Raw genomic sequence first — 22,434 nt, forward strand, 5'->3', positions numbered from 1 at the left:
AGTTACACACCCTTTGATCAATATTGTTGCATATAACATTGATACAAAAGGCTTATGATATGTAAAGCAGGAAACATGGCTGCGGCAGTAAACATTTAAGTGTAATTTTCAGTGGCTGTCTTTGAACACAGTCCGTGTCTTGCATACGGAAGAAGTTTCAGCATCTCCCTCCCGCTTTGAAGACGGCCCGAAGCCTCTGATGACTGGCATCAGCTTGAACTTAGAATGACTCAGAGAAGTTGGCGATGGCAAGCACAGGTACCGTGATTATCCGCCGCTTCAGGGCTTCATAAACAGCCTAAACAACGAGCCTACTTCAAGTTTGCTAATGTAAGCAGAAGTGCCTTGATCTCATGCATCAAGAGGACTCAGAACAGTGTGAGGATGCATGAGCACAACACAGTGAGAAATAATTTACACGCTTCCAGCCCAGCTAGGGTCGGGCAAAGCCAGCGAATAACTTTAAAAGTACACGTGGCACTTCCTGTCGCTTTGCCACCATTTGGGTCTGAGGACACTTTTAAAAGACATCGCAGGGCCAAAGCTTTATTCTGAAAGGGACGGCTTCACCTTGAGGTGATGTTCCTAGATGTGGGAAGATGCAACAGCCAGTCATACACACACAACAACACAGCCAGTGCAGCAGAAGTAATTGAAAGTGTTGATGTTTGTGAGTCATTACCTTCTTTCATGTGCTTTCTAGACTAAATGTTAGCTTCACAAAGTTACATAACACACACATTTTCTTAGGTTCATCCTCAGGCTATGCAGGATAAGACAAGGTGTGCTCCACAAGCAGGAACAGCACATTTTAATCCCAAAGTATTCAAAACAGTGAATAGTCTCCTTAAACTTGCAGATAGGTGATATCAACACTTCTTATTTGCCACCAACTTCGCTCAGTTTTGCTTCATTTAAGCACATAGATTTTCATCTCTGCGTAGGCTGCACTCAAGTTTAAGTGGCGTTCAGTTGTTGACATAATAACCAGTCTTCAAGGAAAAGAGCTCCTGCCTTCCTGAACAACACACTCAATTGAAGTCATCATGTCTGATTGGACAACAACATCTTCTACGTTGTTGTTATGTTGTTTAAACTCTCATCCGCGCTGCCTAAATGGATGCCACTACATGCAAAAAGAGCTTTCCTTTTTCTCCCCAGCTTGGGTTGAGTCGAAAATCAAACTCAAGAGGAAATGTGTGAGACTGATGTCTGAATCATTGCTTCAGCTCCTCTGCAGTGACCTTATCTCAGCAGGAAAGGCACATTCTTTTTCTGAGATCGCAAAGCTGCATGAATGCTGCCAGCGTGCACCTGAAGATTCCACTGCCACTGGACAAAAAAACATGAATATCAACAGCTGTCCAGGTGGTACACACACACATCTCTGTCCATTTCTTTCTGAAACCATACAGAAAGCAGCTTATCAGCACTGAGGAGAACACACGATGGTATACTAACCACTCATAACTGAACTCCCATAAGCTCGTTATATTGATGAAACTGTTCCCACTAATTTACTGAGAGTCTTTGCTAATTTATGAGTTCAGGTGATCATTAAGATGCAAATTTAGACTGCACATAGTGCTTTACAGTAATCACTTTCCATTTGTAACCCACACAATCCATGATAGGAGTCCAGGAAGTTCTTCTCTTCTTGTGTGAGCAAGCTCTTTTCTTTTTTCAAAGTGTTATGGCCAAAATTTCCATCTCATGTAGAGGCCAGGGATCATACTGTGACCCTAAATAACTTACACAGCAGGGCTTGACAGTAACGGTTGCCCCGTTGCCCGAGGCAACCAGATTTGGACCACTATCAACGATTTGGTGCGGTCTGGTCGCTTCTGCTGGCAACAGTTTTTCCTGTGCTTAGAAACACAAAGCTGAATCCCTCTGCGTACGGTCTTCTAACTAACTGAGAGTGCCCCCGTTGAACTGTTTCACTGTTTGAAAGATTGTAAAATTCTGGATGAAAAATGCAAATATTAACCCCACACATTACACATACAGCAACACAGACAACATAGAATAACACACGAGAGAGTGGTAGAAACTGCATCGACGCTGTGAGGAAAGAAAATACTGTTTGGAAAAATATACCGCAAACTCTATGCAACACATATTTCAATTAAAAAAAAATCATCCATTGCAAAAACAAGGGGAAAAGGCAATAAAATGGGGGAAATTTTACTTAAAATAAGCAAAATTATCTGCCAACAGAGCAGGAAAATTTCACATAGCAAGATTTTTAAAAACAACTAAAAACAACCAGTCCAGCACACCCACAGTTATCCTAAAGCAGCATCCAGAAGTACATTTGTCTGGATGCAAAGAAGTTCTGACTTTGACAAAGCAGCTTTGTGTTTGAGTGTCGATCAAACAGCTTTATAATTCTGGAAACTCTGTTTTCAAGCATTAAGTTACACAGAACCAGTAATTAAATCCCAGCAACAAGTTGAATATTTTAATTAAGGACAAAAAAGTCTGAAGTGAAATTCGTCGTCTACATCCTGGCCGGACTCTTCTACCGTCTCCGGATCAAAAAGCGACTCTGACCTGGCAGAAATGTTGAGCTGTAGTCAAACCAGGCCTGCAGGAGTTAAATATTCACCATATTGTAATTTATCCTGCTAATTATATTACCTTGCAAATGTGAAATTTAAATGCGCTGACATTAGCCGCTCTCTCTCACTTTTGTTTTGGATTATTAATGAAGCTCAGCCTCTTGTTCTAATCAAATCCATTTAATGTGTTCATTTGTGTCTCTGATAGAGAGAGAAAGAGGGGCAGCAGTTATTTAACTCATAGACGTGAAATGTTTTGGATAGCTTCTAACTTCAGCGTTCACTGATCCGCACTTTACTGGGGGTAGGATGATGCCTGTATCTATGGATACCATCCAATGCTATAAGAGACCCCTTTAGTTTGCATTTTCGCATCGTAGATCCTCTGTTCATGACACTTTAGTTTCCGAAGTCTAGAGGCTTCATGAAAAAGTGTTTGAAGCTCGAGGGAGATTTCTGTCTAGCTGGTACAAAACTGCTGCTCGCCTCTTAACACACACTAGAAGATGCTTCAGCCCTGATGTAGCTCCGCTTCACTGCTTACCTGCAAGTTGTAGAATTGATTTTAAGATTTTTCTGATCACATTTAAAGCACCCAATGGTTCACTTCCCAACTGCATCGCTGAATTGCTGCTCTCCTTTGAGCCAGAGCGCAGGCTCAGATCCTCAGGCAGGGCTCTGCTGGCTGTTCCCACATCCTGGATCAAGACTGAAGGTGACCAGGCTTTTGTAGTCAGAGCCGGTCAGCTCTGGACCTCCCTGCCCTGAGAATCGGAGGCTTGAAGGATCAGGGACATCGTATACTGTAAATCACCTTTATACGCTAAGACAAACTAGCCTGCAGCGAACGGTGTATGAATCATTAGCTGGTGAAGTTTTGCCTTGGACTTGTAGCTTAAACCTAAAAATAAATAACAAATCAAATACCCATGTAAGACCCAAAGATAAAGCTTGGTTACTTCTAAAAGTTGCTGTTGGGCATATTGTCAGGCACATCATGGGGAAAATTGCTACTGTAGTGTCATTACAAGCAAGTTAACAGTTTAACTTGTCAGTTTTGAGTCCGTACGCCCTGTTATCAACGGAGCTATGAAGAGTAGCGTCAGACGTTTCGAGTCATTAAGTCATTACACATTAAGAGCATTTGAATGGAAAATGAAATTTTAATCTGTCAATTCTTTTGGCACCCTGACATGGGGGAGGGATGCAAAAACATTTCAAGTGTTGGACCTGAAAGCGTCCTCAAAATGAAGCTGACAGTTTGCTCTTTGCCAAGAAATTGTTTTATTCCGTAGTTAATGTAAATAGAGAGTGAACACATGAATAATAGATGTCAGGCTCTCAGGTATTTCAGGTGCTCAAGTCCTTCTAGAAAGCCAGCTTCTGTAAACATCACACATTTTTCACCCACATGTCAAAATTCAGAAAACCCTGCAGCCGTGAGTCGTTCTTGCCATCAGTGAACAGAGAGCTAATGTGACCTGACGGGTCACTCACATCAGTGGAGCGTCTGTGCCCTCCGGGATTGAGAGATGTAGCAGGGGGCAGGGGCGCTGCCGTGTATGGATGTGAAGAGCCTCCAAATCAAAGGCAGGGATCAAAGGTTTGTCTTTGCGGGTGTCCTTGATTACATAACAGTCACATTAAGTGGGTTGAGCATCGTTCTCAAGGAGTTTGCACATGTGCACCGCGGCCGTCGTTGTGTGCTTTAACTACAGGAGGCACAATCTTTCTGTCTGTCTACATCAGTGCTGTGGTTCCGCAGATCAAAAGCGCTCGAGGGATGGTGAAACTCACCCCCTCGGATGGACAGTGTAGACTCATAGCAATATCTTTTTCACACCTATGGCTGTCTGATTCCCGCTGCAAATGGCTGACAGCCTGCTGTCGAATGGGATTAAGGGGAGCGTTACCTGCGTGCACAGGCATCGAGGGCCAAAAAGAGTCCTGTGAGCTGAGAATAATTCATCTCTCTGTAATTGGGAAAATGATGTTAGACCTGATCTGAGTTCATTCGATCACAGAATATTCCATCATTTGCCGGAGAAAGGTTTGTAGCCCATCCTGCCACTCAAATGCAGGAAAGTGCAAGTGCAGGATTTTCTTAAAGGTCAAATAAGTAACCTTTTGACCATATAAATGGGAGGTATGTTCACCTTCGACTGTAGAAAGCAGCTATGGCTCATATATTTGTCAATATTCGTATCATATTAGTGTAAACATCAAGGACAATGAATAGAATGACCTGATTGCCTGAATCAGTTTGGTCTTCAGTGTTGTTTTGGGTTTTACCTCCGCTGATGAATGCATATAAATGGAGTCTGATTTGTCATAATTTCAAGATGTTTCAAGAGATCTTCCATTTAGAACATCCCTGCTAAATGGAAATCTTGAAAAATGTAGGAAATCATAAAAATAAGAACTTGATCCAGGTACCTCAAGCAGGTGTTCAGACTCAAAAATAGAACTGCATGAAGAGGCACAAAGGGCTGCATTGGTGGGGGTGCGTTGGTACAGGTACAGGTGAAAGGATGAAGTATGATCCCAGAAGTCAGGTTGAGTAATGCATCCATGAGTGTGAAGGCTGAACAGACAGCAAAAGACTGCACAGTTGTTTGTAACACTGAAGACTTGGATTTACAGCTCTGGATCGCAAAGCAAACAATCAGATAAAATGGTTGAAAGTGATGTGCAGTGTGAAGAATGAGCACTTGCATGTAATTGATTGGCCAGAGCAGTGCCTTGCTGGATGATGATGTGTTGTGGAAAAGCTTCGTTTGCCAGATGACCCTGTGTTTTTTGCTTGCCAGAGGCAGCTGCGTTGGAACCTCTGCTGTGCCAGAATCGTGGTCTAATTGAAATGAATGAGGAGGCTGCATTTCTCTGCACTCGACAGCCTGTATAACAACAGCTCAAAGCAAAGGAACTGACAGACACTGTGCATTACAATCTGACGTATAACAGCTCAGGACTATCTACAGTTCAACTAGATTCAGAGATTTCTCATTAAAGCCCCATTAATGCCTGCCATAAAGCATTAGGTCTCTGTAGTGGACGCACATGCGTACATTACAAACGCACACACAGTCGCACACAATCAATACAATTGGTAACGATTCATCAACCACTTAATTCATCACACCGGAGGTCTAGATTTATTTTGTTTGACAGTGACAATGCAGCAATTTACTGTCAGTGCAGTTTCCGGCCTGCCTGACGGTGAAGAACTTCGCAGCCGCCGCTCTTTGTCACAACTACCGTATTCACAAAGCCGACTATTTGCCTCATCTTTCTAGATTAGTTTTCCTTCGATATTAACCTGCTCTACAATATATGTTTTCAAGCTGGAAAGATTTTCTGTGAGTAATTATCTGATAACGAGTCAGATGCTCCTGGCTTATGAGATGCATGTTTTCCGTCAGGTGCCTTCTCTCTTCAGCTAAGGAAATGATTTCAGAGCAGTAGTGTGTGATAAGATGAGACAAAAACCTTTTGGGCATGACTAATGCTACTGAGTCCAATTAAGCTGATGTCTTGTACCCACTGAATTAAATCACCCTGATATGATCTTGTCTGCCTGTGCATATATTTGCCTGAAACTCTGATCACCTGGAAAAATAAGAGAAGAAAGAGCGCCGCACATGTGCGCGAATCACTGCTGTGCATATCTTTGTAATTGGTGAACTTTCTTCTATTATTTCCTCATCTCAAAATGTGACGCTTGTCAAAACGCTGCATTCAGGATTTGGTTAATATAATAGGAAGGATAGGAAGTGCAGGAAACAAGCTCTTCAGGAAGTAAGTAATGTGTTGTCGTGACATTTGCAAGAAATTGTTCATGGGCAGGGAATTGACTAAATTTACAGTTTCTGTATTATGAAAATTGCTAGTCCTCTGAATGTGCTGAGATAGCGGGTTACATATAGGCTGGTTCACACAACTGCCACCAAACTACTGTGATTCCCTGTAACCACTGCACCACACCCGCTGGGAGTGAATTTATGACTTAGTTAAGCTCTGTGAAGGCTGCAACAGCTTGCCAGTAAAATGATTGTTAGTCTAGAGGAAGTCATAAATCAAAACAGGCCTCGGTTTGTCATTATCTATTAATACTTGAGCTCTCGAAACAGTCAGAAATCGCACGTTCTCGCCTTTTCCCAAGGCTGAAAGATTTCCTCTGAAAGATGGAGGTAAAAGACATCTCTTCAAAGTTTGCTCAGCTTGTGATTGATTTACTCATCCCTCCATGGTCTGCTGGGTGCACTGACAGCTCTGGAGGTGGAACAGTGTTGAACGCCTTAATTGAGCCGAATGTGCAGAGCTTAAATGCTGCAGGCACAAAACCCACACAATTAGGAAGGACTAATGACGTGGGGTATCACCCATTATTTCTCCAAATAACCCACAGGGCTTTCCATATTTAGTATCACTAAGTCTTAATTAGTGATTAGGAAGAGGAAATAGAGTATTTAGCTGAAACTGAGCGTCTTCACAAAAGCCATTCTTGTCAGTTTCTGCATCTTTTGTGAAAACAAAACAGTGGATGTATATAGGTCATTATTTGAAGTTGTGCTTGAACATCTTTTTTTGGCTGTTATTATTAAAAAGTTTTTCTCTCTTTTCAGAGCCAAGATGATATGCATGTCATCCACAACAATCAGCTGGGTAAGTCTTATTTTTCTGATAAAACTACAAGCACATTACAATGTACAGATTCTGCACACACATGCAAGGCTTCCAAAGGAAGAAGAGGGTTACAGATGTGCACATAGGAGCGACCCTGAAATAAATTACACTGTACTGTACGCACAGTGTGTCTTTTTCACATCATGTCTTTTTAACCATAGCTGTAGTAGCCACTGTCTGTGATGAAAAGGAGCCAACCTACATCTGCCACTTTCACTTCATAGAAAATATATGAATAAAATTCTATGCTGTAAATATAAAACATTATATAACAACTCTCCATTGTCCAGGAAACTGCAATAAATGTCTTTTCTTGGTAGAAGTATATTCACCTTAGTTACATGATAATACGACAGAATGTACAAGTTGGTTAAAGTAATGTTTTATCAGCGTTTTAAAGACGTATGTACACAGTTTTATAGCACCAGCTGTTATACAGCTGCATCTGTCACCCAAAGTTAGCAGCAACAAAACACCATGTTCAGCATAAAACTACTACTACTGCTGCTACTACTACTAATGCAATAATAATTACAATGATAATATTGAAATAAATGATATCATAACTAAACTTGTTGCATTATTAACAGTGACAGTGATGCACTGACTTTCCCTGTCTCACTGTGTCAACCACCATTACTGATGAAAATCTACCTGACGTGACAAGGGACGAGGTCATGTAATGAAGTTTTACTCTGGTTTCGTTGAGTCTCAGACACGTCATCTGGTGTTTCGCGTGTTTCTGCGGGAGTTTTAGCAGCTAAAGGGGATACAACGCCACTGACAGTGAAATGCACCATCTCCTCGAATAAAATTATCGATCTCGACAAAATATATATCCAGTGGTTTTTAGACATTCAATGCGGAAAAGTTACCTATTAAGGAGTTGTAAAATACTTTCATACTTATTTCTAAGTCCCTCTTAAACACAAAGTTGTCTTTTTCAATAAACTCTACAGTAAGTATGGTATTGATACCCTGTATGCATGAAATCATTACACTGTAATTTGCAGGATGTAATCTAAAATGCCAAAGGCTATTCTGTGTTCTCTGTGTGTTCAGATTTTTATTCATTTATATGCTGCCGTAATTGATAGCACCTGTTTTCAAAGCTGCTATTCATAGTACAGGTCATCTTTTGGACCCTGTTATTGTTTGATATTTGGATCAGTCTGCATCATCGGAGCGACTTTATGGAGTTGGATGACATTCAAAGGGATGAGCTATTACTGAGTAATTTAGAGAACTGCTCGATCAAAGGGTTGAAATGTGCTATCACTTGATATAATCATGAACAGTAACTCTTGAAATGAAAAATGTTGGATAGTGTGAAATTTAAATCGCAAAAGTTATTAAAGGGAAATTGTAAAAGGGCTTTTGTCTCATGCCTGCCTTGAAAATTTAATCTTCTGAGATCGCCAGATTTTTTTTCATAAATATAGTCCCCTCTCTTTATTGATTTGACAGCAACCAGGAATTTCATAAGTAGAGCAAATAAAAAGATCCCATGCATGCCTTTCATGCTTCAGGGGGCGCATACAATCACCATCTGAGAGTGATTTTCGGGAGCCTGCAGAGGAGTTTGGAGCCAGTTTTCTGGACCTCTGCCTGTTGTTCATTCAACTGGGTCACCACAGACGCAAAAGCACACAAAAGCAACTTCATAATGCTCTCATTTGGCACCTCAGCACAGAGAGGAAATACAAACAGACAGCTATCTGAAAAATAGAGCTTCACTATCTGGCACGCCACAGTAATTCCCTTTGTCACAGCAGAAAAGCTACGCTCGCCTGCAGTGAATATTGTTTGTGGGCAGGAATTCAGAAGATGAATAAAGGAAGTTGGACTTTCTATTGTTTTAACAACACAGCAGCAAACATCAATAGGTATAACTGACTTGTTTAATTTAAAGGAGCTGTGACCCTTTAGAGGGTATCGGAAGTAATCATTCAAACAGTGCTTCTTTTGAGGGAATACAGGGTGTTGAATGTAAATAGACTGATGTCTCATTTCAGGCTGAATAAAATGAGATGCTCAGTGCAGCTTGTACACACCGCAGATCTACATTATTATATCTTGTATCTGTAGAGCAAACACAAAGCAGTGTGAGTCCCCAGGCTGCTTTGTGCTGCACGCTGTTTTTAACAATGCAACATGCCACATCTTAGCTACACATGTAGCTGAAACCTTGGAGGACATCACTGACCGAAAAGCCTCAGGAGAAAAATTCATTTGAAACAGCCACAATATAGAGAATACAGTTGCATTGTTAAGATTTTAGTGAAAAAACAAAAACCTACATAGATTCACGAGTCCTCACCGAATATAACGTGACCTCCCACAGCACAATAAAAACACGGAATCAGAAATACTCAGTTTTCCGCGTTTATTTCCAAGATATAGTTTTAGAAATGTAGAGAGCAATTCTTCTTCTTCAGATCAGTTTCTTTTAAAGGCTATTAAACAACATCACGGTATATTGTGCATCATGCCAAAAACGAATAAACATCATAATAATACCAATCTTGTCAGGCCTTTGGCTGTCTAGCCCAAGCAGCCCAATCAGTCATGGTTCATCTACTCAATTCACTTTTCATTTCCAGACTCGTAGTCAGAAGAAGAAAGAGATAAAGTAGGAAAAATGATGTTTTATATGCACAGTGTAACAGCAGAGGAGACTGTGCACTGAATAATAATATTAAAATAAAAAAGTACTTTGTCAATTAATTCCACTTTTTAAGCAGGTAGTTTCAGATCATTCATGCAGGTGCACTACATGGAGGCGATGCATTTGGACAAGAGTAACAACAAAATCGAAAGTTTTCATCTGATTTTCATGTCTTGTTAGCCGAGCTCAGCTTTTTAAGTACAACCAGTATGCAATAATGTTAATAAATGAGGCAGTTTTGACTCAAATCCTGATGGGTTTTCACCATTTTCCTGCTTTAATATAAGCAGATTTTATGTTCAGTATACCTGGAAATGCAAGCAGTTAATGTACTTCAGAGATTTTATTTTTTGCATATGCATAAGGTTTGATCTGAGGTATTACAGTTGGCTGCCTCCTTATAAAATTTCAGTCTTGTTCTAATAAGATTTCATATTGCAACTTGTACCTAAAGGATTTCATACAGAGACCCAGTGAGACCCGGCTGGGAAATTACATCAGAAGTCATAAAATTCCACTTTTGAAATTGTGTTTCGTGGGTCAGACTGTGTCTTCCTGCGCTAATAGATAGACTTGTGGAATGTGAATGAAAAAAAGGTTTAAGTGGTTGCAATTGTGCTACATACTTGCTCGCCAAGTGACTGCATCTCCAGAGTATTAATGCAGCCTTGTTTTCTTCTTGATTCAGCTGTTAGTTGTGCGATTTGGTGGAAAGAAACAATACAGAGATCATCTCCTTACTTTAAAAAAATGGTCAAATTGGTATTTCTCTACTCTCTTTTTCCTACAGTTTCATTTGGACATGGCCAGTGCCTGTTTTTTTTCTTGTTCAACTTTATTGCAAAAGTGCAAATGTGGACAGAAAACCTTGCGCTTTGACTTGAAGGGAATAGCTCTAAAATCAGAAGTTTATTGTTGATGTGCCAGAAAAGAAAGTGACCAAAAGGTTTGCTGCTTTATCTGTGGGAGAAAGAAAAATGTTCCAGCAAACAGTGAATGCAAGCTACACCAAAAGCTGTTTTTTTTTTGTTTTTTTTTTAGATTAGCTTTAGGTTTTTGATATATTGTGTTAGTTGAGGGTACAGGGCAGCTGTGAAGGTGCGCCAGAACTGGAATCAGATTATCGTTGTAACAATAATTAAGCCCAGGAAAGCAGTGTTACTGTCCCCTCTGCACCTGTATTATATTCATGAAGTGGCACAGAGCCAGCTTCTTTAGACCAGGGGGATACACATTGTATCTTGAAGGAGGCACAATGTTCACAAGATTTTGACTGAATTATTCCCACATACCAAGCAGCATTTCCTGTCTATTTACTTTTCCTTGCTTTCTTTCTCTTACCCTCTCACGTTCCCTAGCGCCTGGCTGCATGCCAATTCTGTTGTCCCTGCTTTTCTTTCTTTATTATTCCAAACACGGCCAGTGGCTTTATTTTCCAAATTAAAGAACACCACACATTAATCCTCAATAATGTCGCTGCCGTATATTCCTGTACGGGGTATGAAATCATGCATCTTTCCAAAAAACTCGAGCTTTGCAGAAATTAGGAAAAAACAAAGTTATTTTCAAGTGGTGTATCATCCATTTTTGAAACACTATTATGGATAATGAATGGGCTTCTTAAGCAAAACCTGGAATCTGCTCTGCATTAATTGCCTTTGCTTCCTGAATTATTGATGCTAAGTGAGGTTTAAGGGTTGAGTTCAGCACTCATTAGTCTTCAGCAGAGTTGTCCATGGAGTCGTGAACTCTGGAGAACCTCTAATGAGTGCGATCATCGCAGGTTGGAGACCCTTTTCGCCAACCTTTAGGTGTTGTGTCTGCAGCGTGATTGTTTTTTATGTGTGTTCGTGCACTGCCACTGTAATGAGCTAATTTTTACAGGACAGTGGCTTTTCCCTCTGACGTCCACCTCGTGCACACCTCTATTTCTCTCACTCTGTCCCTCTCACACACTTCCTCTTTCTCTTCTTTTGCAATAATAGTGCATCTTCCCATTTCTCTCCACAGGTTTGCTTCCTCATTTCACTCCCTTTTCTGTCGGCAGCTTCTCTGCTATTTTCCTCTCTGAGAGATATTTATGACGCTGACCTTTTCAGCTGTAAGCTGAAAGTTAAATACACCATGTTCTCTATTGATCTTGTGCAAAGCAATTAAAAGTCTGTATTAATATGAGAAGGAGGCTGATAGAAAATCATTTCACTTGCTGCATGACACATAGGCCTGTGCCACACGAGATGATTGCCTGTAGGGAAGGTAAATTATTTTTATATGGCTAAATCAAACTCTCAACAGCCTAAAAAAGTTGGCTATATTGAATTTGGGCTTCAAGATTGAATATCACCGAATGTCTGTGGATTGGCTATTAAATCCTGGTGCTGTCTGGTGAGACCGTCACGCTTAGTTTGTTCTGGAAACGGCAACCCAATTCTCTTCGGTGTAGTATGTCTTCTCGGATGCACCGTTTTGGACGTGAGGAAGAGAGAGATGGAGCAGAATTTTTAGGAGAAGGATGAATCTGGGCCTTCTTGTCTCGGGGAGTCCAATGATGTGAGTCATTGGAGTGTAGCAGGTTTTACACTAGCGCAATCAGCTGCTGGATGGGGAGTCAGGCCTGCCGACTATGGAAATGAGCCATTGACATCCTCTGTCATCTCTGAATATTGCTGCCGATGAAGAGCTCTGGATATGTCATGACAGTTTCATTGTTCTTGCAGCAGTTTAATGGCCCCACTTGCAGGATCTTATCCCTCTAGACTTTTGCAAACATTTGTCATTGAAATTGCACTATTGATCTGCTTTCCATCCGTATGACCCTCCTTTTCCTTTCAGAACTAGATTTTAAATCCTGCTCTCCCAAACTTATCCCTTCCTGCACTGTCAGTCGCCTCTTCACAGACTTGTGTTTATTTAACTGAGGGGATGGAGATACTCTAGGCTGAAATGAAATGTTCCTGTGACAGCTCTGGTGACTACACACACCTGCTCTGTGACACTGATGGAGATGACAGAGCTACAGGAGTGCCTAGAGGTCAGCGTGCTCTCAGTTCCTCTGCCACTTGGCAACGACTGCCATCCTGCTCTAAGGAAGTGTCACCATTGATTTGTGTCAATGAGGTGACAACACTGCAGGCCCAGGCCACTACAAGAGCACATCATCTACATTCAAGAGCAGATATTTATATATCATCCTGTGTGTGTGCATGTACCTAGAAATACTAATATGTTTTAGTGTGTCATTCTTAATTCTTTAATTCTGATCCTCGGCCCTCTTATATTCAGAGAAAGCGAGGGAGTACACAGAACACTGAAAGCCTTCACACAGAGTTTGCCATAGACCAGATCATAAAGGCCTTTAAACAATGGCTCCGTGCATCGAGGAAAGTAACAGATCAGAGAAAGGAGGGCCAATTCTCCTGTGTCTCATTTCATCCAATATATTTCAAGGCTGATACAGTCTTTTTTTTGTGGAGTGGCCCCTGTGGAATACTGAATGAGTGAAGGGAGATAAACGAACACTAGATTCAAGCTTTCTAGTTCCATCAGGCTGGCAAATAAAATCATCTGCTCCGAGGTGACCCGGGCTTTGGCTTCATCTCCCTAAGAACCTTCAATCTCTTTCATTTAAAGCATATTATTATGAGCCAAGAGGCATCCTTTGATAATTTCACTCAAAAAAGTGTTTTGTGGTGTGTTTGGCACCAGGGTGCAACTTCACATCTTTGCCCTATTATTAAATGGATGAAATGATTCTGTATTTTTACCTCCGGGAATAGTGCTATTAATATAACTACAGGTAGAACTGCTAGCTCTAATAGCATCCCCTCTATAACAACTGTGAAAACAGACAATCAAAACAAACATTAAATACTCCTGGTCAAGCACCCAGAGTCACCCTAACGACCATCGCAGTAACAGCAAACTCCCCGACAACATCCCAGCCAAATGCACCCGAAACTGCCAAGTGAAAATCGTATAAGAAAGGAAATTGAATCTGTTTAGCATTTTTTTTTTTTTTTTAAAGAAATTCAAAGAAAGGAAAGAACAAGAGGCTACGACCACAGTAGCAGCCCTGTGAGGCTGTATTGAACTAAATGCTTCTGGAACATGCTAACATGCTGTCATTAAGCATAATGTTGACCACATGAGTTTAGCACATTAGCATGCTAACATTTGCTATTTAGCACTAAATACAGATGATGGGAATGTCAGTTAACTTTGTAAGTGTTTAGCCACAAACCAAAGTATTGTACAAAGTAAAAGTTATCAGGGGATCACCGCAGTTCGTCCTGTGCTAGTAATCTACCCAACTGGCCATTAAATTCATTCAGTTGCTGTTAAGATAACACAAATGTGGACCTCATGGTGGCGGGGTTCAGAAAGCAGGGTTCATCCTCTGGGGACCTTGCGGATTTTAAGGTGCTGTTTGTTCTCTGCCCGACTTCTCTAACTCTGCAGGACCCTGTAGCATACAGTCGTGGAGCAGACACAGCAGAAGCAGGATAACATCTGGTGTTCTGCTTGTCCTTGGACTTACACCCCATCACCACACAGTCTGATAGCATTTCATTTAACATAACATATCGTAACTGCCATCTAAACACCATCCAAGCTACACCCTACCAAGCTTAGCCAACCCCCAACACATTAACATCCCCTTATAATGCCCCCAGTAATGGCATGTTTTCTTATTCATTTTCTTCTCAGCCCAGAGGCATCCTTGGATAATCTCACCTATCCACTAAAAAAGTGCTTTTACTGCATCGTTGGCACAATGTGTTTAAAATCTTTGCCCTATTAAATACAGATTGTATTGATTGCGCATTTGTAATCTGGCACGAGCTGCCATGAGTGTCAAGGGACTGCACAAAGGTGATTTTTACCTGAAAGGCGAAGGATGGAGGAACGATAGGTGACGGAAGAAGGGCGCTATAACAGGATTTTTCCTTTTCCCCTTTTCTCCCTGTTGTTTGATGATTAATCGAAACCCATTAGTGTGGAGCCAAGGCCAGTGAATTCAGTCTTAATTAGTTTCTTTTTTTACCCCTCATTCTCCTTTGCTTTGGCATGAAGTCCGTATTATCTACACAATGAGGGATTGGCAAACTGCTTATCTGATTTTACTGTTAGTCTCATGCAGCTGGAATTATAGCTGTACTGTGCAGTATCAGGAGGCTGGTACCTCACCTGGGGCTTTAAAATGCACTGCTTTATGTGAAACCAGATGCACACACACGCACGCTCACATAGTCATTCATTTGGCAAGCTCAGCAGAAGGACATTTAGAGGAGGTGCAGTGGTATTCGCTCTCTAAGCTCAGCTCTCGGCGGAGGTTAGATCTGTTGGGAGATGGGCATGCTGAGATTTAGCAAGTAAATCCCCCCCCTCACCAGGGACCCACGATCAATGGGATCTTTGTTATGAGTGGTGCAAAGGAGCGACACACCCACCACCACTTAATTAAAAAGATCTGACAGGGATACTGTACCCTGACATAGTGTCTGCCCCTGACTCTGCTGCTAATATCTGAACCCAGGGAGGGAAGAGGTTCAAGCAGTGTAATTGAGGAGGAGGCGATCCATCTAATCCTGCCATTGTCAGCACTCGTCCGTCCCCTCTTTCCTTCTATTGCTTTTGCACAACTATTCCAATGGGAAGATTATAGACCTGTCAGCGGTGGCTGGCACTTATTTATGTTTTGAAACACTAAAATACACTTAGTCAGCAAATTTTGAAATGCTTCATGGGAAAAGCGCCTTCTGGTAATCATAATTTATGACATGGTTTACCCTTTATGACTGTATTCTGTACAAATACTTAAGTAGCTAATTAAAATGTATAAAGCAAGTGAGAATTAGCTGGCGCAAAGCCTGCTGTGTTTGTTTGAGCTCAAATTAAACGGAAAATATGCACAAAAAGCCCTGCATGTCTCATTACAGAGAGGCAGCCTGTCATAGCAGGACAACTCTGACATCTCTCGCTTTTCTTCTTACTTCACCTGGATATTGGCTCCCACCTCTCAGCTTTAAATCCTTGAAAAGCCTTTTTGTTGTCAGAGTCGCTCCAGCCAGGTGCCGTAGACTTCATTTTGATGTGAGGGACAGCTTACAGGATTTAGGAGTTGTCAAATGTAATTGTACAGAGCCAAAGACAAATGACAGATTTTTTTTATATATTCCCTCCCGGTCTTTTAGGCTGGTTTTGATTGTGCTCGGCTGTAAGAGCCACAGGCTTTTGTGAGGACTTGTTTGTGCAGCCAATGTCATTCTTCACTGAGCTGTGTCACTATTACCGCACTGTAAATAAATTTCACATGAAGAGGAAGTGCAGCACGCCCGGTCAATGACAAAGATACGTCCAAACGTCTTGTCAGAGTTGAAGTAGTCTGTATGAGCTGCTAAACTGGCATTAATGAGCTTGTGGCTTCCTGTTAATCTTCGTCTTAATATGCAGCAACATCACTGAGTTATATTGAAAATGCACTTGTGCAGTTCAGCCAGCAGCGGACAGCTGGCCTCTGTCAACCTTTTGTGTGTTATGTTACCTCAGAGAAACTCTTCTGACTGCTAATCTTTTATTAAGTAACACAGTCTGGGCTGTGACATTTACATACTCTCTCCCAAGCCAATTAAGCTCTTGATGTGCTGGTTATTATCACCAGGCCAATAATGGAGATTAGCAAAAATCACCTCAGTTATTCCGACCGCGGCTCTTTTCATGCCTCGTACTCAGAAGGTCAACGATCGGCATGATCCTTTTTCACAGGGTGTGAGCAGTCTCACATCTTTGTCCTTTGTCTTCCCCCAGACCTGCGGGAGATAGTCTTCGTCCTCCAGAGTCAAAGCAACTCCTTCCATGTGAGGCAGGCAGAAAGACGGAGAGCAGATTTACTGAAGCAGGCGCACAGTCTGACAGAGGTAAGATTCGAGACATGCTTTCACTCCTCGACGCGAGATCTTATTTTGGCATACAAAGAGCACATGAAAGCTCACATAGATCTTTAAAGAAATATGCGCAGGTGATGAATCACTAGCAGCAGAAGTCGCACCTGCACAGGAGCTGTTGTAAGCCGTGTATGTTGCCACATGGTGTCAGCACTGATTTTTTAAAAATGATTCAAAAACTTTGCATTTTTAGAATTGGAAAATCTATTTTGGAGAGTGCACTGCACAGAAAAAAAGCTTTGCCAAGTGTTTACCATTTGTGACACGATTACTCAATCCTCATCATTTCAAATATTGAATAATGTTATGAAGAATTATTCATGGTACCAGAATAAACCTCTACAGTACATGAAAGTCTGAATATACTTATGTATGCGTACTTATAAGCAACATCCTCAGCTCCTTGCAACAGTGCTAGCTTATAATGTTATGTGTTTAGGAAATCCAGACATTTGTGCAGCTTTGATGTCCAGATATATATCACTCTCTTCAACAAATCATCCTTCCATTTCTGGCCTCTTATTGGTAAATTTTTAATGAGATGAGATGATGATCCGAAGGCATATGTTCATCTTAATGAATATTGTAAGTCCTAATTACCATTCACATATTCAAAAAAAAAAAAAAAAAAAAAAAAGGCTGGAGGAAAGAAAAACTAGATTTTCTGTCGGGACGTCAGCGCAGTGTTTCGTGCAGTTCAGTTAAGACATTCATCATCGTGCTTCATGTCATCGGAGCACATTTACAGGTCAGCGTGCCCTTTGCTTCTGTTCGTTAAATGGCTTCAGAGCCAGAGGAGATGTGGTGTAATACATGTTTATATTCTATTAAACAGTGAATGCAGCTTCACTAATGACAGCATTACAGTAAATCGGATTGCTGGCTGTGTTTCCTGTATCAAGAGACCAATTTAGATCTCCTGTTTGGGTTTAATTTCTGTGGTCTTGGATTTGTTGGCTTTCTTTGCCACTGCTGGATGTCACATCCCTTTTATCTGTACTATCGACCGACTGTGCCAAACTGACAGAGAGAAAAAATAATAATCACGGTGAGTCATTTCTTTCTCTGTTTAGTTCTGCTATTATGGTTTTGAACGTAATCTTAAAATATTTCGTTTGGCACACCACTGGAATACTGTGCTCTTTGAAAAGCACTCTCCGATTTGTCTCCAGTCAGCAACCCAGAAATCCTGCACTCCACCTTAAGCAATAAAACGTCCAAAATCAGAGTTGTGCAATAGCTCACTTCCTCATTTAGTTGTTATTGAAATCTAATTTGTCCAATTTTATTCACAATTTGGAAGGATTGTTTCTTGGTTTATGTAATGGATAGTGGCAGCATGTTGTGACAGGAGATAAGATTTGTCATGAAACGATTTAGTTGCATGACTGGACATCAAATTTTATGAGATGAGACAGACTTTATGAGTAGCACATCATGTTGTGTTTGCATTTATGATCTCAGAGATGTCTGACTTTTTAGTATATGTTGCATGCAATTACACTAAGTCCAGTGGGATTTTTAATCAGCGACTTCTGAAAGAGGCAGCAGTAAAGGTTTGACAGCTTTTCAAAGAGATATAAGACCCGAAGACTCTTGATCAAAATGAGTTATCTTCACAGAATCAGACTGAAATGCTTTTAGCCTCAGGTGTACCCATAAAGCTCTCAGAGAGGTGTACCTCCACCAAGGCTGCAGAGCCCTCAAAATATTATTATATTTATAAAAGAAAATGTTCTGTAACATGTTCTGTAAAGCTGGAAAGGGTGAAAACTCCAGCAACACGTCTCGCATAAAGAACAACTTTATCGTCACTTTTCAGTGTGTAATATTAATATATATTCATATTAATGCTTAATTTTCCCTTTCCATTACAGATTTAAACCTTTAGATTTTGCATCTACATTTAAGATCTTCTATTTTAGTTCACTTTCAGGTTTCATGTCAGCATTTTTTTAATTGTGGCCTGATAATTATTGCTTTTTTTAACATATTATTTGAACTTGAGCACGTTTATCCTTCATTGCCCTGATCTAAAGAAATAATCTGCTGCATTTTTTTTTCCATTCAAATGAGAGTCCCTCTTGAAAAACATATTAGAAAAGTCCTTTCATGCATGGATCCACACTAAAAATTGAACAGCTGGCATTTTAGATCACAGCTAAACTTCATTTCAGTTGTAATTATGCAATAGTTAAAACAGCCAGCAAAGTAGCTTTGAAACTACAGCTAGTGATCACGAGCTGTTGTGATAACTGTGTCTGCTGTCTCCATTGCTTTTCCCTTATTAGTTGTATATAAATGTAATTTCTAGGCGACAGGCTTCCACTGGTGTGTAAAAAATTCGAACCCTCCGCTTCATCTTGTTTACTACCATCCTTAAGCCAAACATGAGTTACAACCAGCCATTCAACACTGACTCCCCCTTTCAAGGCACAACGCACACAGCGTATAATGCTGCTATTTAACAGTTTTAGAGGGTGTTTCTGCGACACCGCAGGGAAAAGATCAAATAACACAAGATATTTGCCCAGTTTGTAGCTGTTAAACATGTTTGTGGTATGTTGTGGTATATTGTCATGGAAATCTTTGTGCAAAGCCCTTTTTATGCCCTGAAATCAGTATTGAGATGCGCAGAAAGACAGAGGAGACATTAGGGAGCTGAAATAAGCTTTGATATCTTGCCCTTCTCCAGAAAGAAGGCTCAAGGATTAAACTGTTGTCATCCAGTCTGGTCAAAAGAGTTGTAATACAAAAGCATTTGATTTAAAGCTTCTTGAATGATTTAAGGCTGACTGGGTGGAAATAAATATGTGAAATTTCAGGCGAACAGCAGAGCTAAGATGTATGACCTGGTCACTGCACCTCGGAGATGGGAAACGCATGTAGTGTCAGTATTTCTGTCTCCAAGCCTTTTTTACACTCAACAGATATTTCAGTTTTTTCCTCATCTGGCTGTGGACGGTTGTGTGATAGCCACAGATTTACACAGACAGGAACTTGTGTATTCTACGTGGCGACTCACAGCCGTGTTCCTGCAGTCTGACATCTGCCTTCTGGGAGGAATTCACATTACATTTATGTAGTATTTTTGTCGTTTAGCCGATACTCATATCCACAGAGACGCACACCGAGAACAGAGTGAGATTAAACTCAGAAGCCTTAAACAGCAGGACTGAAAAGCACTGTTTTTAAATGCTTTAACTCTAAAATCTCAACTATTTGTGCACCCACGGAGCCGCGCAAAATACTTTAATATGCGAGTCCTGTTCGTCAATAAGAGGTTTGGCTCTTATTGTTTTGACTGAATTAGCCATCAGAAATGTCTTGTTGGACTGCAGCTCATCACTGAAGTGGATTTGACAGGTGGCTGTCTGCAGTCTCCCCTGCAGCGCCTCATATGAGTAAAAACATAGCATCCTGTCCCTCCATGACCCCCATCTTCTCCCAAGTCACCATGCAATCAGTGTCCTATTCGTCCCATGTATGTCCACACAGGGACCAGCCCTTATCTGCTGATTTGGAGTCTGCTGCTTGCACGCAGTTGGTGTAAAGAATCGGCCTCTTCTTCTTCCTCCTTCATCACAGGAATGTCAATAGCACTTTGAAGGAAAAGCTGTGAGATTTCATTATCCGAACGCTACGCTTCTTCTTTTCTATTCACCTTAATAGAAAAAGTTTTTTTTTTTTCATAACAGCGATGGTGTGAATGTCAAGCAGAGAGCAGCTTAATAAAACATGGTCGGTGTCATTAGCTTTAAGATAAAGCTCATATCAGACGAGAGCTAACAAACCTCCACTGACTAATATGGTTTAATAAGTGTAAACAGCGTCAGACTCATCGCCTAAATCAAACAGGCTGCCGTTAGACAGAATGGCTCAGAGGAGGCTGTTCCCCCTGACTTCCTGCATGATGAGTGGACCGTGCAGTAATGAGCCACAGGGTCTTACGCTCTGCTGCTTTGTTTTCCTGGCAGCGTGAAACATCGGCTCTCTCAGACAGTCCTCACACACCTTCTCCTCTCCGTCCTCCATGTAGAAAATTTTGCTGAAGCAGATTCCTCTCATTTGAAAGTGATTGTGTGTGCTGCTCATGTCCTCAAATGCCCTGAACTTGTTTCCAGTGATATTTCTGTCTTACTGACAGTTTATTTCTTAGCGTAAGGGCAAGCAAGAGCAGAAGCCCTGAAGGCAATATGGGTTTTGAACGATCATACTGGTGTCTTTCCAAGTTTCATCTCCTTAAAGAATAAGACGATTTTCTATGTTGTTCTTACTGTCAACCATTCACATGGAAAGATCAAAACCAACAAAAAACATAAGTAAAGCCAATATCAGGCCACACAAGGCTGATAATGGCATGACCTGACAGAAGCTGGCAATGAAAATGAGGCAAATTTGAGACATTGAGCTCTATAAATAATAATAACAATCGCTTATTTTATCCTGTGTTCTTACAGTGTTGCATAGTAGAAGATGAGCATTTTGCTTTCCAAACAACTTCCACAGTGCATTCTGTGCCATCGGCCTGCAGGCAAAGCGACAAAGGAATGATGTTTGTTCATTTCAGCGAACCTGTAGTCATTTGCATATCACCCTCCAGTCCAGAGAATTACACTGAATTAATCACTCCTGTGAGTGCGAGATCATAGTTACCCTCTGCACACGTACTGCACATGTATGTATGTTTGCTTTCATTCATGAAAGTGTCCATACATATGTTAACGCTTAGTGTTGCTGTCAGGTGGAGTAATAGTTATTTCCTGCCACCTCTTTATGCATGCAAGACAGCCACCTTGGTAGGGGTCCAGCATGTAGTCATGGTAAGAATTTATGGACGCAGTGACCACATCAAAAGGCAAAAATATAATGTAGTCTGATCACGGCATTGGGCCATCTCTCAAGACTTTCTCTACCACGTCTGTGGCACTACTGCTAAAAACAGTCAAGGATACGTAGTTACTTTAAAAAAGGCTAAATAATATGTTAAAATGTTCGTGGTGCATGTATTGGGGACTATTTCTGGCTGAAGGTTAATACACATTTGGTGTTCTAGTGACTGTTTAAGGCAACAGGACACAGTGTGGGGGACCAAACAAGAACTAAATCCAAAAGATTGTTAATATGTTTAATAAGATTGTGCATCAGCAACACACTATGATGCTGTTTCGTGAGGGCAGACTGCACTTCCCCAGAGATCCTTTTATACCATCCACAACAGTTCTGTTAAACGAATCCTTGCTGTTGTGAAGCTCTTTGTTGTTAAATGTCTGTCTTTAGTCACCTTCCCTGTTTTGGTTGTATTTGTCTGGCAGTTGCCACAGACGCAAACAGAATTTTCAAAAGGATAATAAATGAAAGCTAATGTAAAATAAACCGCAGCACTCACGTTCATCGTGATGAAGGAACATGTTTTTGCACAACAGTGGGGATCCGTGGCACAGCGGTCTTTGGCAGCACAGGCAGCGCTCGTAGGATAAATTTATCGTTGATTTTGGCCTTTTCAAGGGAGCTGTTGACACGCAAAATAATAGTCTGTGTTTGTTTCTGTCACTGTTGCACAGTATTGCAG

At 41.0% G+C, this 22,434-nt stretch overlaps 1 protein-coding gene across 1 annotated transcript in view; it reads left to right on the forward strand.

Annotated features, from left to right (window-relative positions):
* b3glcta (beta 3-glucosyltransferase a) overlaps positions 1-22,434 on the forward strand; it is a 57,737-nt gene that overhangs the window by 13,607 nt on the left and 21,696 nt on the right. The window contains exons 3-4 of the mRNA XM_070970914.1: positions 7,190-7,229; positions 16,726-16,835. Coding sequence (XP_070827015.1) covers positions 7,190-7,229; positions 16,726-16,835 — 150 coding nt within the window. The remainder of the gene's footprint in view (positions 1-7,189; positions 7,230-16,725; positions 16,836-22,434) is intronic.

The sequence above is a fragment of the Chaetodon trifascialis genome, chromosome 9, assembly GCF_039877785.1.
Source record: "Chaetodon trifascialis isolate fChaTrf1 chromosome 9, fChaTrf1.hap1, whole genome shotgun sequence".
Lineage (NCBI taxonomy): Eukaryota > Metazoa > Chordata > Actinopteri > Chaetodontiformes > Chaetodontidae > Chaetodon > Chaetodon trifascialis.